Source organism: Papio anubis, chromosome Y (assembly GCF_008728515.1).
Source record: "Papio anubis isolate 15944 chromosome Y, Panubis1.0, whole genome shotgun sequence".
NCBI lineage: Eukaryota > Metazoa > Chordata > Mammalia > Primates > Cercopithecidae > Papio > Papio anubis.
In genome coordinates, this window is record NC_044997.1 from 2,445,816 (window position 1) to 2,462,434 (window position 16,619).

Below are 16,619 nucleotides of genomic sequence, written 5' to 3' on the forward strand. Positions count from 1 at the left end.
AGCAAGATGGCCGAATAGGAACAGCTCCAGTCTCCAACTCCCAGCGCGAGCGACACAGAAGACCCGTGATTTCGGCATTTTCAACTGAGGTACTGGGTTCATCTCACTGGGGAGTGCCGGACGATCGGTGCTGGTCAGCTGCTGCAGCCCGACCAGCGAGAGCTGAAGCAGGGCGAGGCATTGCCTCACCTGGGAAGCGCAAGGGGGAAGGGAATCCCTTTTCCTAGCCAGGGGAACTGAGACACACAACACCTGGAAAATCGGGTAACTCCCACCCCAATACTGCGCTTTAAGCAAACAGGCACACCAGGAGATCATATCCCACACCTGGCCGGGAGGGTCCCACGCCCACGGAGCCTCCCTCATTGCTAGCACAGCAGTCTGTGATCTACCGGCAAGGCAGCAGCGAGGCTGGGGGAGGGGCGCCCGCCATTGCTGAGGCTTAAGTAGGTAAACAAAGCTGCTGGGAAGCTCGAACTGGGTGGAGCTCACAGCAGCTCAAGGAAACCTGCCTGTCTCTGTAGACTCCACCTCTGGGGACAGGGCACAGTAAAAAATAAACGCAGCAGAAGCCTCTGCAGACGCAAACGACTCTGTCTGACAGCTTTGAAGAGAACAGTGGATCTCCCAACAGGGAGGTTGAGATCTGAGAACGGACAGACTGCCTGCTCAAGTGGGTCCCTGACCCCTCAGTAGCCTAACTGGGAGACATCCCCCACTAGGGGCAGTCTGACACCCCACACCTCACAGGGTGGAGTACACCCCTGAGAGGAAGCTTCCAAAGCAAGAATCAGACAGGTACACTCGCTGTTCAGAAATATTCTATCTTCTGCAGCCTCTGCTGCTGATACCCAGGCAAACAGGGTCTGGAGTGGACCTCAAGCAATCTCCAACAGACCTACAGCTGAGGGTCCTGACTGTTAGAAGGAAAACTATCAAACAGGAAGGACACCTACACCAAAACCCCATCAGTACATCACCATCATCAAAGACCAGAGGCAGATAAAACCACAAAGATGGGGAAAAAGCAGGGCAGAAAAGCTGGAAATTCAAAAAATAAGAGCACATCTCCCCCGGCAAAGGAGCGCAGCTCATCGCCAGCAACGGATCAGAGCTGGACGGAGAATGACTTTGAGGAGATGAGAGAAGAAGGCTTCAGTCCATCAAATTTCTCAGAGCTAAAGGAGGAATTACGTACCCAGCGCAAAGAAACTAAAAATCTTGAAAAAAAAGTGGAAGAATTGATGGCTAGAGTAATTAATGCAGAGAAGGTCATAAACGAAATGAAAGAGATGAAAACCATGACACGAGAAATACGTGACAAATGCACAAGCTTCAGTAACCGACTCGATCAACTGGAAGAAAGAGTATCAGCGATTGAGGATCAAATGAATGAAATGAAGCGAGAAGAGAAACCAAAAGAAAAAAGAAGAAAAAGAAATGAACAAAGCCTGCAAGAAGTATGGGATTATGTAAAAAGACCAAATCTACGTCTGATTGGGGTGCCTGAAAGTGAGGGGGAAAATGGAACCAAGTTGGAAAACACTCTTCAGGATATCATCCAGGAGAACTTCCCCAACCTAGTAGGGCAGGCCAACATTCAAATCCAGGAAATACAGAGAACGCCACAAAGATACTCCTCGAGAAGAGCAACTCCAAGACACATAATTGCCAGATTCACCAAAGTTGAAATGAAGGAAAAAATCTTAAGGGCAGCCAGAGAGAAAGGTCGGGTTACCCACAAAGGGAAGCCCATCAGACTCACAGCAGATCTCTCGGCAGAAACTCTCCAAGCCAGAAGAGAGTGGGGGCCAATATTCAACATTCTTAAAGAAAAGAATTTTAAACCCAGAATTTCATATCCAGCCAAACTAAGTTTCATAAGTGAAGGAGAAATAAAATCCTTTACAGATAAGCAAATGCTTAGAGATTTTGTCACCACCAGGCCTGCCTTACAAGAGACCCTGAAGGAAGCACTCAACATGGAAAGGAACAACCGGTACCAGCCATTGCAAAAACATGCCAAAATGTAAAGACCATCGAGGCTAGGAAGAAACTGCATCAACTAACGAGCAAAATAACCAGTTAATATCATAATGGCAGGATCAAGTTCACACATAACAATCTTAACCTTAAATGTAAATGGACCAAATGCTCCAATTAAAAGACACAGACTGGAAAACTGGATAAAGAGTCAAGACCCATCAGTCTGCTGTATTCAGGAGACCCATCTCACACGCAGAGACATACATAGGCTCAAAATAAAGGGATGGAGGAAGATTTACCAAGCAAATGGAGAACAAAAAAAAGCAGGGGTTGCAATCCTAGTCTCTGATAAAACAGACTTTAAACCATCAAAGATCAAAAGAGACAAAGAAGGCCATTACATAATGGTAAAGGGATCAATTCAACAGGAAGAGCTAACTATCCTAAATATATATGCACCCAATACAGGAGCACCCAGATTCATAAAGCAAGTCCTTAGAGACTTACAAAGAGACTTAGACTCCCATACAATAATAATGGGAGATTTCAACACTCCACTGTCAACATTAGACAGATCAACAAGACAGAAAGTTAACAAGGATATCCAGGAATTGAACTCATCTCTGCAGCAAGCAGACCTAATAGACATCTATAGAACTCTCCACCCCAAATCAACAGAATATACATTCTTCTCAGCACCACATCGTACTTACTCCAAAATTGACCACGTAATTGGAAGTAAAGCACTCCTCAGCAAATGTACAAGAACAGAAATTATAACAAACTGTCTCTCAGACCACAGTGCAATCAAACTAGAACTCAGGACTAAGAAACTCAATCAAAACCGCTCAACTACATGGAAACTGAACAACCTGCTCCTGAATGACTATTGGGTACATAATGAAATGAAGGCAGAAATAAAGATGTTCTTTGAAACCAATGAGAACAAAGATACAACATACCAGAATCTCTGGGACACATTTAAAGCAGTGTGTAGAGGGAAATTTATAGCACTAAATGCCCACAAGAGAAAGCAGGAAAGATCTAAAATTGACACTCTAACATCACAATTAAAAGAACTAGAGAAGCAAGAGCAAACACATTCCAAAGCTAGCAGAAGGCAAGAAATAACTAAGATCAGAGCAGAACTGAAGGAGATAGAGACACAAAAAACCCTCCAAAAAATCAATGAATCCAGGAGTTGGTTTTTTGAAAAGATCAACAAAATTGACAGACCACTAGCAAGACTAATAAAGAAGAAAAGAGAGAAGAATCAAATCGACGCAATTAAAAATGATAAAGGGGATATCACCACCGACCCCACAGAAATACAAACTACCATCAGAGAATACTATAAACACCTCTACGCAAATAAACTGGAAAACCTAGAAGAAATGGATAATTTCCTGGACACTTACACTCTTCCAAGACTAAACCAGGAAGAAGTTGAATCCCTGAATAGACCAATAGTAGGCTCTGAAATTGAGGCAATAATTAATAGCCTACCAACCAAAAAAAGTCCAGGACCAGATGGATTCACAGCTGAATTCTACCAGAGGTATAAGGAGGAGTTGGTACCATTCCTTCTGAAACTATTCCAATCAATAGAAAAAGAGGGAATCCTCCCTAACTCATTTTATGAGGCCAACATCATCCTGATACCAAAGCCTGGCAGAGACACAACAAAAAAAGAGAATTTTAGACCAATATCCCTGATGAACATCGATGCAAAAATCCTCAATAAAATAGTGGCAAACCGGATTCAACAACACATCAAAAAGCTTATCCACCATGATCAAGTGGGCTTCATCCCTGGGATGCAAGGCTGGTTCAACATTCGCAAATCAATAAACATAATCCAGCATATAAACCGAACCAAAGACAAGAACCACATGATTATCTCAATAGATGCAGAAAAGGCTTTTGACAAAATTCAACAGCCCTTCATGCTAAAAACGCTCAATAAATTCGGTATTGATGGAACGTACCTCAAAATAATAAGAACTATTTATGACAAACCCACAGCCAATATCATACTGAATGGGCAAAAACTGGAAAAATTCCCTTTGAAAACTGGCACAAGACAGGGATGCCCTCTCTCACCACTCCTATTCAACATAGTGTTGGAAGTTCTGGCTAGGGCAATTAGGCAAGAGAAAGAAATCAGGGGTATTCAGTTAGGAAAAGAAGAAGTCAAATTGTCCCTGTTTGCAGATGACATGATTGTATATTTAGAAAACCCCATTGTCTCAGCCCAAAATTTCCTTAAGCTAATAAGCAACTTCAGGAAAGTCTCAGGATACAAAATCAATGTGCAAAAATCACAAGCATTCTTATACACCAGTAATGGACAAACAGAGAGCCAAATCATGAATGAACTCCCATTCACAATAGCTTCAAAGAGAATAAAATACCTAGGAATCCAACTTACAAGGGATGTAAAGGACCTCTTCAAGGAGAACTACAAACCACTGCTCAGTGAAATAAAAGAGGACACAAACAAATGGAAGAACATACCATGCTCATGGATAGGAAGAATCAATTATCGTGAAAATGGCCATACTGCCCAAGGTAATTTATGGATTCAATGCCATCCCCATCAAGCTACCAATGAGTTTCTTCACAGAATTGGAAAAAACTGCTTTAAAGTTCATATGGAACCAAAAAAGACCCTGCATTGCCAAGACAATCCTAAGCCAAAAGAACAAAGCTGGGGGCATCATGCTACCTGACTTCAAACTATACTATGAGGCTACAGTAACCAAAACAGCATGGTAATGGTACGAAAACAAAGATATAGACCAATGGAACAGAACAGAGCTCTCAGAAATAATACCACACATCTACAGCCATCTGATCTTTGACAAACCTGACAAAAACAAGAAATGGGGGAAAGACTCCCTATTTAATAAACGGTGCTGGGAAAATTGGCTAGCCATAAGTAGAAAGCTGAAACTGGATCCTTTCCTTACTCCTTATATGAAAATTAATTCAAGATGGATTAGATATTTAAATGTTAGATCTAAAACCATAAAAACCCTGGAAGAAAACCTAGGTAATATCATTCAGGACATAGGCAAGGGCAGGGACTTCATGTCTAAAACACCAAAAGCAATGGCAACAAAAGGCAAAATTGAAAAATGGGGTCTAATTAAACTACACAGCTTCTGCACAGCAAAAGAAACTACCATCAGAGTGAACAGGCAACCTCCAGAATGGGAGAAAATTTTTGCAATCTACTCATCTGACAAAGGGCTAATATCCAGAACCTACAAAGAACTCAAACAAATTTACAAGAAAAAACAAACAACCCCATCAAAAAGTGGGCAAAGGATATGAACAGACACTTCTCAAAAGAAGACATTCATACAGCCAACAGACACATGAAAAAATGCTCATCATCACTCGCCATCAGAGAAAGCAAATCAAAACCACAATGAGATACCATCTCACACCAGTTAGAATGGCAATCACTAACAAATCAGGAAACAACAGGTGCTGGAGAGGATGTGGAGAAATAGGAACACTTTTACACTGTTGGTGGGACTGTAAACTAGTTCAACCATTGTGGAAAACAGTGTGGCGATTCCTCAAGGATCTAGAACTAGAAATACCATTTGACCCGGCCATCCCATTACTGGGAATATACCCAAAGGATTATAAGTCATGCTGCTATAAAGACACATGCACATGTATGTTTATTGTGGTACTATTCACAATAGCAAAGACTTGGAATCAACCCCAAATGTCCATCAGAGACAGACTGGATTAAGAAAATGTGGCACATAGACACCATGGAATACTATGCAGCCATAAAAAAGGATGAGTCCACAGCTGGAAACCATCATTCTCAGCAAACTATCACAAGAACAGAAAACGAAATACCACATGTTTTTACTCACAGGTGGGAACTGAACAATGAGATCACTTGGACACAGGAAGGGGAACATCACACACCAGGTCCTATTGTGGGGAGGCGGGGGGGAGGGAGAGCATTAGGAGATATACCTTATGTAAATGACGAGTTAATGGGTGCAGCACACCAACATGTCTCATGTATACATATGTAAGAAACCTGCATGTTGTGCACATGTACCTTAGAACTTAAAGTGTAAGAGAAAAAAAAAAAAAAGAGTAGCACAATATAGCAAGTCTTATCAAACTGGCTGATAAGTTAGAGCTGTAGAATGTTAAGAGTAGTAATAGGCCTTACTGATTATTAAGGCTAGTCTTTGCTTATATTTGAGAAAACATTTTGTCAGACTCTAGAAGTTATATAGTTTCCAGGAGAGACAGGAAATGCAGCAAAACTGCAATAAATCATATACCAGGGCCTCTCAGGGGTTGGGGGCACAGGGAGGGAGAGCATCAGGACAAATACCTAATCCAGGAGGGACTTAAAACCTAGAAGATGGGTTGATAGTTGAGGCAAACCACCATGGCACATGTATACCTATGTAACAAACCTGCCGTTCTGCACATGTATACCAGAACTTAAAGGAAAATAAAGAAGAAAAAATCCACAATTTTCAACATAATAAATTTCCTTTTGACACTATTTTTTTTTATGTGAGTGACTCTATAATCTTTTGAGCATGTTACATTTATTAATATATCACATAAACATTTTAGTTGTCTGATCTGGCCAGAAGCTGACCATTTTCATTTTGTGATGAATTTTCCCACACTAACCTGAATGCTTTCAGAACTTCTGTTGAACTGGGGCATATAGACACTGACATTGATGGTATGATCTGAGAAGTAGATCTGTGGCTAACTAAAGGCAGGTCTACTTTTGTAGAGCTCTGTGAGTTCTCCAGCCCCTCTCCATTGACTGTGTGTATTCCACTGTGAGGACTGTTAAGGCTGGAAACACTGTTTATGCTTGCCTGCTCAGTGGATTTAGGGGAAGGTGTTGCTGTGGAAATGGCTGAAGAGGGTGAAGAGGCAACAGAATGATCAGTCTTTGTATGAACAGCTGGGTGGATGTTATTGACTTTGTCACAGGTTCCAGTACCCACATTGTCATTGGCTTTTCCAATCAACAAGGCAGAGAGCTGAGGATTGTCTGCAATTAATAAATTTGGTGAATCTCCATGGTTAGGACTGGAAACAGCATCTGCTATCAACTGACGAACATGATTAGAAAGTCCCTTGACATCAGTGCAGCCATTAGATGTATCTCCAGTATGCCTGCTTGTTTCAGGCACCAAGGATTGATGTTTTGAAGGCTTGCTCTCTTTGGTAAAAATAATGCCTTGTTGTCCACCTGAGGTAGCAATATGAGAGGAGAGGTGACTGTCAGCATTCCTCTGTGGTACTGAATTACTAGGCAGAGTGAGATGTTCATTCGGCTTCTTAATACCAGTGCTAGTTGCCTGCTGATACTGGGCAGACTCAGTGGAAAACACAGGTTGTTCTTCATTAGGTCCTGACACACATGAACTCTGACTTTTATGAAGCCCCTAAAAAAAAAAATTGAAATTTAATATCATGGAAGCTTGAATGCATATACAGAAAACTCTTGAGGATTAAAATGTTAAACGCAAAGCCACCATAAAGAAACTAAATTTTGTGGAATGTAATTTAAGCCAAATCTCAAAATCATTTAAAAGTTCCCATAATCAACAGATTAAAGTGGTTAGTATTTTTAGAGAAAATGATCTAACCTGCCTGCTTAATTTGATTTACTAATATGTGAATAATTTTCTTCCTATTAGGCTTTTTAAAGTTTAAATTGTTCAGTTCTGACATACATTTTTAGCTGAATAAAAGTTTATCTCAAAATTTAGATGTGGAAAAACATGTACGCTTGTTATACTTAATACATGAAGTATATTTCAGGGAATACCATTTACAATAAGCCATAGACTATGCAAAAAAAGTCTCAATAAAACTAAAAGTCCTGAAATAATAGCAAGTGTGTTTTCTGAAAAAAGAATTACATCAAATATCGAAAACATAAAATCCTATAAATACCCAAATGTGTGAAAACTAAAGAACAGAAATCTAAATTTCCTACAGGCCAAGTTAAGAAATGACAAAATAAATTAGATAATTCTTTGAACTTGATAAAAATAAAAGCATACCATGTCAAAATTTAGTTTAATGCAATACTTAGAAGGTTTTATACTTTCAAACACTCAGGTTGTCAAAGAATAAAGGTCTAAGATCAAAAAGATAAAATACCAATTTAAGATGTTGTGGAAAGAGTATCAAACCGAAAATAAATACAAGGGAATAAATAACACAGGAAGGAAAAAAAATTACTGAAATAGGAAACAAAAAACCAATGGAAAAAATTTGTTAAAAAATATATACAACTGGTCTTTGAAAGGATCAACAACACTTAAAAAAAATCTTTACTTAAATATATCATAACAGTAAACATAAACTTAGCAAAGTACAAAGAAAAGAGATTATACTGTTAGAGATCTTACAAACAACATTTTAGGAAGAAATTATACTAATCTTACAAAAATCTTTTCAGGATATACAGCGGGACAGAACTTTACTAAGTCATTTCAGAGAGCCAATAATACTCTAATATCAGCGAAAGCCAGTAAAATGTATCACTGAGAAAAACATGTCCTTTGAATACAGACAACAGGATCCTTAAAAACATATTAGCATGTCAAACCCAGCAATATATAAGAATTATGCACCAAGACAAATGAGGAGTTATCTTAGAAAGTAAGTAGGTTTACATGTGAAATCAAGTAATATAATACCATACTATTAGAATAGAGACAAATAACAAAAAAGGTAGAGTTACATTTACCTACTTTTAAAACTTACTATAAAGTTACAGTGACCAAGGCTGTGTAAATTGGTGTAAGAAAAACTATATACAGGAGTAGGAGAAAAGAATCTACAAATGTATCCACATATAGATTGCAAATTAATTGCTGACACAGTTGCCAAGATGGGAAGAGTTTTATACAAATGATGCTGGAATAATAAAATATCCTTATGCAAAATGGATATTCTCACACAACGTACAAAAATTAAATGACTCAATTAAATGTATGAGACACAGTCATAAAAATTATATTATAAAATGTAACATGATACCAAATAGATTGTAGAGGGTAAGCTCTAGAAAGTCAGTTAATTATGTTAATCTCCCCCTTTTTTTTTTGAGATAGAGTTTTGCTTTGCTGCTCAGTCTGGAGTGCAGTAGTGTGATCTTGGCTCACTGCAACTTCTACCTGCCAGGTTCAAGTGACTCTTGTGCCTCAGCCTTCCAAGCAGCTGGGACTACAGGCACATGCCACCTTGCCTGGGTAATATTTTGTTTTTTTAGTAGAAACAGGGTTTCATGGCTGGGGGTGGTAGCTCACGCCTGTAATCCCAGCCACTCTGGGTGGCTGAGGCAGGCAGATCACCTGAGGTCAGGAGTTTGAGACCAGCCTGGCCAACATGGCAAAAACCTGTCTCTAACAAAAATACAAAAATTAGCCGGGCAAGGTGGTATGTGCCTGTAGTGGAGGCTGAGGCTGGAGAATCGCTTGAACCTGGGAGGCAAGGGTTGCAGTAAGCCAAGATTGCACCACTGCACTCCAGCCTGGGTTATGCAGCAAGACTCTGTTTCAAAAAAGAAAAAAAAAAAAAAAAAAAAAGAATTGGGTTTCATATTGGCCAGGCTTGTCTCAAATTCCTCTCAAGCTGGTCAGAAAGGAAAACTGTTTCAGGGATGGGGGAGGTGTGTGAAATTGTGGGAAAGAGACAGTCTTGGGACAGACCAACTTGGGGTGTGACGTGGGGAGGCACAGATCTCTTAGTGTGGACTGTGTGCTCTGAGGCGAGTGTGGGAAAAACCAGACCTAGGACACTGTATACGGTCTATAGGACCAGCTCCACAGCTGCAGCTAGCTGTGAGAGGAATTAAGGCACACTCCTGGCTAAGCAGTGTCCGAACCTCCCATAATAGGACCCGGTCTGGTGGATCCAACAATGAAAGCGTGCTATAAGGGGGCAAACGGGAGCAAAAACGTCAAAGCCCACTCCACTGGAGTGCATGCTGAAAAACTTTAAAAAGGTTTTAATGGTGATTATGGGGTTAAGCTAACTCCACAGAAACAGAGTACACTTTGTGAGACAGACTGGCCATCTTTCAATGTAGGGTAGCTAACCAAAGGGACAACAGACAGGGAAATAATTGGCTGAGTGTTCTAGGTAGTTACTCAGGCTGGAGAACAGGCTGGGCACCCAGATTGGTTTTCCATATACTAACTCCTAGCTAAGTTTAATTCAAACCCACACTAAGTGGCTGCAGACCTGCTTTGAGACATATTGTAAGACTCTAATGGCCCGGAGAAAACCAGGAACCATAGAAAGAGACTGCAAGGCATCAGAAAAAGAAAAGGAGTCACAGGAAAAGCGGAAAAAACCTGTCCTACAGGCCCCACATGAAGAGTTAGAAAGTGCATCCCCCTATGCACCAATTTATCCATCCTGGCAAGGAAGGCTTAGACAGCATGCTGTCCTGGCTGCCTCTGGAGATTCAGACTCAGAAGAAAGCACCCCTCAGGCAACACCATGCAGAGAGGAGCCAGAGTCCCTGCCTGAAAAGTCAAGGGAGAAACTCCAGGGGGATGAGGTTGGCTAGGTTGGGCCATGCCTGAGCAATGCAGAGGCCCCTCTGAGAAACACGAGGACGAACTTACTTAAACGCACAGCATGAAGTCCAAGGGGGAGACTATGTCTTCGTTTATCAGCCCTTCTCTACTACTGATCTCCTAAATTGGTGACAACATACTCCTCCCTATATAAAGAAGCCTCAGGCTCTTACAGATCTAATGCAGTCTATTTTCCTAACTTACAATCCTACCTGTGCTGATTGTAACAACTTCTTCTGTCATTATTTAATATGGAAGAGTGCTGTAGAGTTATACAAGTCGCTTTCCACTGGCTAGAGAACAATGTGTCTGCAGGCATAGGAGGTATCAGGCAGTCTGCACAACAGGCATTCCCAACAGAGCGGGACCCAGGCTGAGACCCTAACCAGGCTCAAGGGCTACAAAGTTTGGAAAGGTATCGAGAGGCACTCCTAAATGGAATAAAGGCTGGAGTGAAAAACGCCACCAATATCAAAAAGGTCTTAGAGGTCCTCCAGAAGCCAGATAAAAGTCCCAGTGAATTTTATGAGAGGCTCTGTGAGGCTTAGCGGCTTTACAAGCCATTTGATCCAGAGGCAACGGGTAATTAGTGTATGGTTAATGTGGCATTTGTAAGCCAGGTGCAAGGAGACATAAAGCGAAAACTTCAGAAGTTAGAAGGTTTTGAAGGCATGAATATTATCCAACTTATCCAAGTGGCTACTAAGGTGTTTGTAAATTGGGATGAGGAGGCCAAGAGAAAAGCTAGATGCAGAGCTAAGGAAAAGGCAGACTTGCTGGTGGCGGCCTTAGGTGGTGGAGAAATTGGTTTTGTGAGAGGGCATGGTAGTGGTAGAGGACAAGCTAGGCAAAACCAGGAAGCTAAGCCAGGACAAGAGGGCCGACCTAGGTTTGAGAGAGATCAGTGTGCAAGATGCAAGCAGATAGGACATTGTAAGAATAAATGCCCAGAAAGAGAAAAGGATAAAGTCAACAATCAGGGACAAAACGGCTGGCCAGAATCCCCTGCCAATGGTCAAGGGGTTCACAAGTCAGACACTGATCTAATCAGACTGGCAGGAATCAATAATTATTATGAGGACTGAGAAAGACCAGGCTCCATTTCATTAGGCCCTGAGGAACTTATGGTCTCAATGGAGGTAGGGGGCTGGAAAATGGACTTTATAGTTGACACTGGTGCAGAGCACCCAGTAGTAACTCAAGCAATTGGGCCATTGTCTAAAAATTATGTCAATATAATTGGAGCTACAGGAGTAACAGAAAAGAGGCCTTCAATTCTAAAAGATGTGGGACTGGAGGACAGGAAATCCAAAATGAATTTTTATATTTGCCAAATAGTCTGGTTCCCTTGTTAGGAAGAGACTTGCTCCAGAAATCGCAAGCAGAAATCTCCTTTACCTGAGAAGGCGACATGACTCTAAAACTAGGTCAAAGAAAAGCCATGATAATGACCCTTATTATCCCCATAACAGAGGAATGGAGACTATGAGAGACATAAAATTTATGAGATGCATTTTGCCAGTGGGAAAATGAGGCAATGCATAAGAAATTATTTCTCAAGCTGCCAGGGGTGTGGGCAGAAGACAGTCCCCCAGAGTTAGCCATAAATCAGGTCCTGTAGTGGTGGAACTGCGGTGGGACACTTACCAGTGCAAATTTGTCAGTATTCCATCCCAGCAAAGCCACCCATGGGATTACAAAGGATAGAGTCCGGCTCCTTAAATTTGGAAAATAGAAAGATGTGCCTCTTCTTGGAACACTCTACTGCTACTGGTGTTAAAGCCCTCCAGAGATTACCAGACGACACAGGATTTGCAGGCCATACATAAGGTTGCAGCTATATCATATGCCATTGTTCTCAACCCATATACACTGCGTGGGTGAATTCTTGCTGACGCTGCTTGGTTTACATGCTTAGACATAAAGGATGGATTCTTCTGCATCTGACTAGCTCCTGAAAACCAGGCCATCTTTGCCTTTAAGAGGGGCTCATCACAGTATACTTGGACCAAACTCCCCCAAGGATTGAAGAATTCCCCATTTTTGAGGACCCACTTGCCTCAGACCTGAAGGGTTTCATGCCACCAAGTGGCCGCTGTGTCCTGCTGCAGTACTTAGATGACTTATGCACCCACAAAAGAAGAGTGTTTTCAAGGCACAGAAAGCCTCCTTCATGTTCTGTGGGAGGCTGGCTATAAGGTGTGTAAGGAAAAGGCACAAATCTGTGGCCAAAGAGCAAGGTATCTTGGCTTTAACATCTCTCAAGGGCGCATGAGTGTGGATGTGAGTGAAAAGAAACTGTGGCATTTCTCAACCTGACACTAGACAACAAATCCAAATCTGTTGCATTTGGATTCCAAATTACTCGCTCTTGGCAAAACCATTGTTAAGAGGCTACCAAAGTGGTGGAAAAGAACCCCTCCTGTGGGGAAAAGAACAGGATATGGCCTTCAAGGAAATCAAGAAGGCTTTGATCCAGGCCCTGGCATTGGGACTGCCAGACATGACAATACCTTTTTACGTGTATGTCCATGAAAGAAAAGGAATAGCTACAGGAGTCTTGGTACAAACACTAGAGTCATGGTATTGGCCTGTGGCTTATTTGTCCAAGCGACCAGACTTTGTGGATATGGGACGGCCACCCCATTTCAAGGCATTGGCAGCCTCTGCCCTGTTAGGAAAAGATGCTAACAAGCTGACATTTGTACAAAGGTTGAAAATTCAGATGCCCCACACAATTGTCACCCTGATGGGGCAGAGGGGGCATGGCTGGCTTTCTGACCCTAGGATGTTAAGATATCCAGTACCTTTGTGTGAAAACCCCTACATAAACTTGGAGACTGTAAATACTCTAAATTCAGCTACACTGCTGCCAACAGAATAGGCAGAGCACGGAAAGCCCCCATTGTGTTGCCCAGTGTATCATTGTTGTGTGGAAATGGTAGATGAGGTTTTCTCAAGCCAAAACAACTTAAAGGACCAGCCCTTAAAACACCCAGATGTTGAATATTTTACTGATGGAAGCAGCTTCATATCTGAAGGTGTCAGATGGGCTGGATATTCAGAGAAACACTGAATTCAGTAGCTGAAGCCTGCCCTCCGCTGGTTGGGACTTCGACCCAAAGAGTTGAGCTAATAGCCCTCACTAGAGCATTGCTCTTGGCCAAAGGAAAGTCAGTAAACATCTATACTGACTCAAAGTACGCTTTTGCCACTTTGCATGCTCATGGAGCCATATATAAGGAAAGAGGATTATTAATTACTGAAGGAAAGGAAGTCAAAAATAAAAAGAAAATAGAGCAGCTCTTAAAAGCTGTATGGGCTCCAAAAGCAGCAACAAAGGGCATCAAATAGGAGGTGACGAAGCTAGAGGAAACAGGAATGCAGAGAGAAGCCAAAAGAGCTGCGATGATGGAGGTGACTAAGAAGGAAGAGGAAACCCTTACGATGCCCTTATTGGAGATTCCCCTTACAGAACCCTCTAACTACTCCTCCACTGAAAAGGCTTGGTTTGAGCAGGAGAGTGGAAGTTACCAGAAAGGAAGTCAGTGAAAGTTCTCAGATGGGAGGCTTGCCATTCCAGAAGCAATAGCCCCCTGGTTCATAAAGCAGTTCCATCAAGGAACATATATAGGAAAACTGCATTAGAGACTCTAGTAGGATAGCATTTCTATGTGCCGCACCTAACTGCCAACACTTGAGCCATTTGTGAACAATGTTTAACTTGTGGCCATACAATCCACAGTGGCAAACACAGCCCCCAGGGAATCAAGGAACTGGTCTACACCCTGTGAAAACCTGCTTGTGGACTTTACCAAGCTGTCTCGAGCAGGAGGCTACCGGTACATGTTAGTGTTTGTCTGCACTTTCTCAGGGTAGGTCAAGGCATTTCCCATTAGGACAGAGAAAGCTCGGGAAGTAACCAGGATCTTACTAAAGGACATTATTCCTGGATTTGGACTGCCTCTAACTTTAGGATCAGACAATGGCCCAGCATTTGTGGCAGAGATAGTACAACAGCCAATGCAGATGTTAAAAATCAAATGGAAACTGCATACAGCTTATCACCCACTGAGTTCTGGAAAAGTTGAAAGAATGAACCAGACACTCAAATAGCTGTTAAGAAGTTTTGCCAGGAAACTCATCTAAGGTGGGATCAGGTGCTGCCCATGGTCCTTCTCCGAGTGAGGTGCACCTAAATTAACTGGGTATTCACCCTATGAGATGGTGTTTGGCCGACCACCCAAAATCATAACTCAGATAAAAGGTGATTTAAAAGAAATTGGGGAATTAACCTTAAAAAGGCAAATGCAAGCCTTCGGTGAGGGCATGTAGGATATATAAAGGTGGGTAAGAGAAAGAATACCTGTTAGCCTCTCAGATGCAGTACATCCCTTCCAACCTGGAGACTCTGCCTGGGTCAAACAACGGAACCCAGCCACCTTAGGGCCTTTATGAGATGGTCCCCATATTGTGATCTTGTCTCCCCCTACTGCTGTTAAAGTTGCAGATATCACACCATGGGTTTATCATAGCTGAATGAAACCAGCAGCGACTGCAACTCAGGACCGTGGACCTGTCAACGAAACCCAGACTACCCAACATAGCTGATTCTGCGGCAAAACCATGCCACTGCTGACAAGGACAATTGCCTTGCTCTGACCACATCAGAGGTTGGTTGGTCCACGCATGGCTGAAGCTTAAGGAAACATCGAGCCCTGCTCTAGTCACACAACTGGAAGCTGACTAGTCTACGCACAGCTGAAGCCTGAGGAAGTCAATGATAGATACGTAAATGTGGACTGAATTTACAAGCATAGTTACACTCTTATTTGTACTCATTATTTTACTGTCATGTTATCTTTGCAAATGCTGCCAAGCTTTTTGCCCAGAAGGGTGCCCATGCATAGTATAAATTTAATCATATTAGTAATACTGAAGCCACTGACACTTTCACCTATGGTTATAAAAGGGGACCAAGATGACTGTCATCACTGTATGATAGAAGCCTGGACCAGAAAAGGTATGACTAAAACTCTGTTACACCAGACCTACACCTAAGTGTACAGGGACTCATACAGGAACTTGTGTCTATAACCAGACTAGTTAGTCTGTGATTCTGGAAACAGGCAGCTCCAAGTATGTAATGACCCAGAGTTCTTGCCCTGTGATTTCTGGCGAACCCCTAATGCCATCATATACAAACCTCACAGAAATCGGGGTTGGTAAACTTGTAAACAAAGCAGAAGTATTCCTTTACTCGCATAAAGGGCCTGTCTCCATGATATTTTGATGCCTGCCAAGCCACATATCTCAGGAAACTGAATGATATTGGGACCATCTGTAAAAATCTAGGACAAGAATCAGCAGCACAGCTGCCAAGGCCATAATAGGAGAGTCCGAAAAGGAGCGCCCTGATTGTGATAATCAGTGGACCACATATGAATTTATCAGCACCTATACACAGGAAGGGTTGCTCTGTTTGCCAGCTAAGCAGTGAAGATAGGAACTTGCAACCCACTCAATCTGACAATACCAAAGCCAAATATGCCTTTCTGGACTAAAGGGCGTAAAGGGCTACTAATGTCTGATCAGGAAGGAGCTCTCCTGTGACTTGGTATTCCTCTGGTCAACACCATGAAACCCCAAAGGACCCAAGTTCAAGTTAGCCCAATGCAACACTTTAGGTTTTATAAATCTTTCAATGAACACTTTAATCCTGAAGTATCAAAAATTCAAATTCCTCATATATCAGCTGAAAACCTGTTTGCCCAGCTAGCCAAAAGTATTGCTAACAATTTAGGAGTTACTGTATGTTATATATGTGGAGGTACTAATATGGGAGATCAATGGCCTTGGGAAGCCAAAGAATTAATGCCACAAGAAAATTTTACCATGCCTGAATTTGTTACACAATTCAGTGCAAATCCCAGTGTTTGTATTAAGGAACCCCATTGCTGGAAAATACTGTATCGCCTGCTGGGACAAGGTCTTTCAGAACCAGGTAGGGGC

General features: G+C 42.0%; 1 protein-coding gene across 13 annotated transcripts in view; it reads right to left on the reverse strand.

The window, feature by feature from the left end:
- Nucleotides 1-6,573: 6,573 nt before the first annotated feature.
- LOC116272355 (histone demethylase UTY) overlaps nt 6,574-16,619 on the reverse strand; it is a 140,879-nt gene continuing 130,833 nt past the window's right edge. For all 13 annotated transcript variants that reach the window (XM_031661053.1, XM_031661059.1, XM_031661056.1 and 10 more), the window contains one exon: nt 6,574-7,451. In XM_031661053.1, coding sequence (XP_031516913.1) covers nt 6,615-7,451 — 837 coding nt within the window. In that variant the 3' untranslated portion in view covers nt 6,574-6,614. The remainder of the gene's footprint in view (nt 7,452-16,619) is intronic.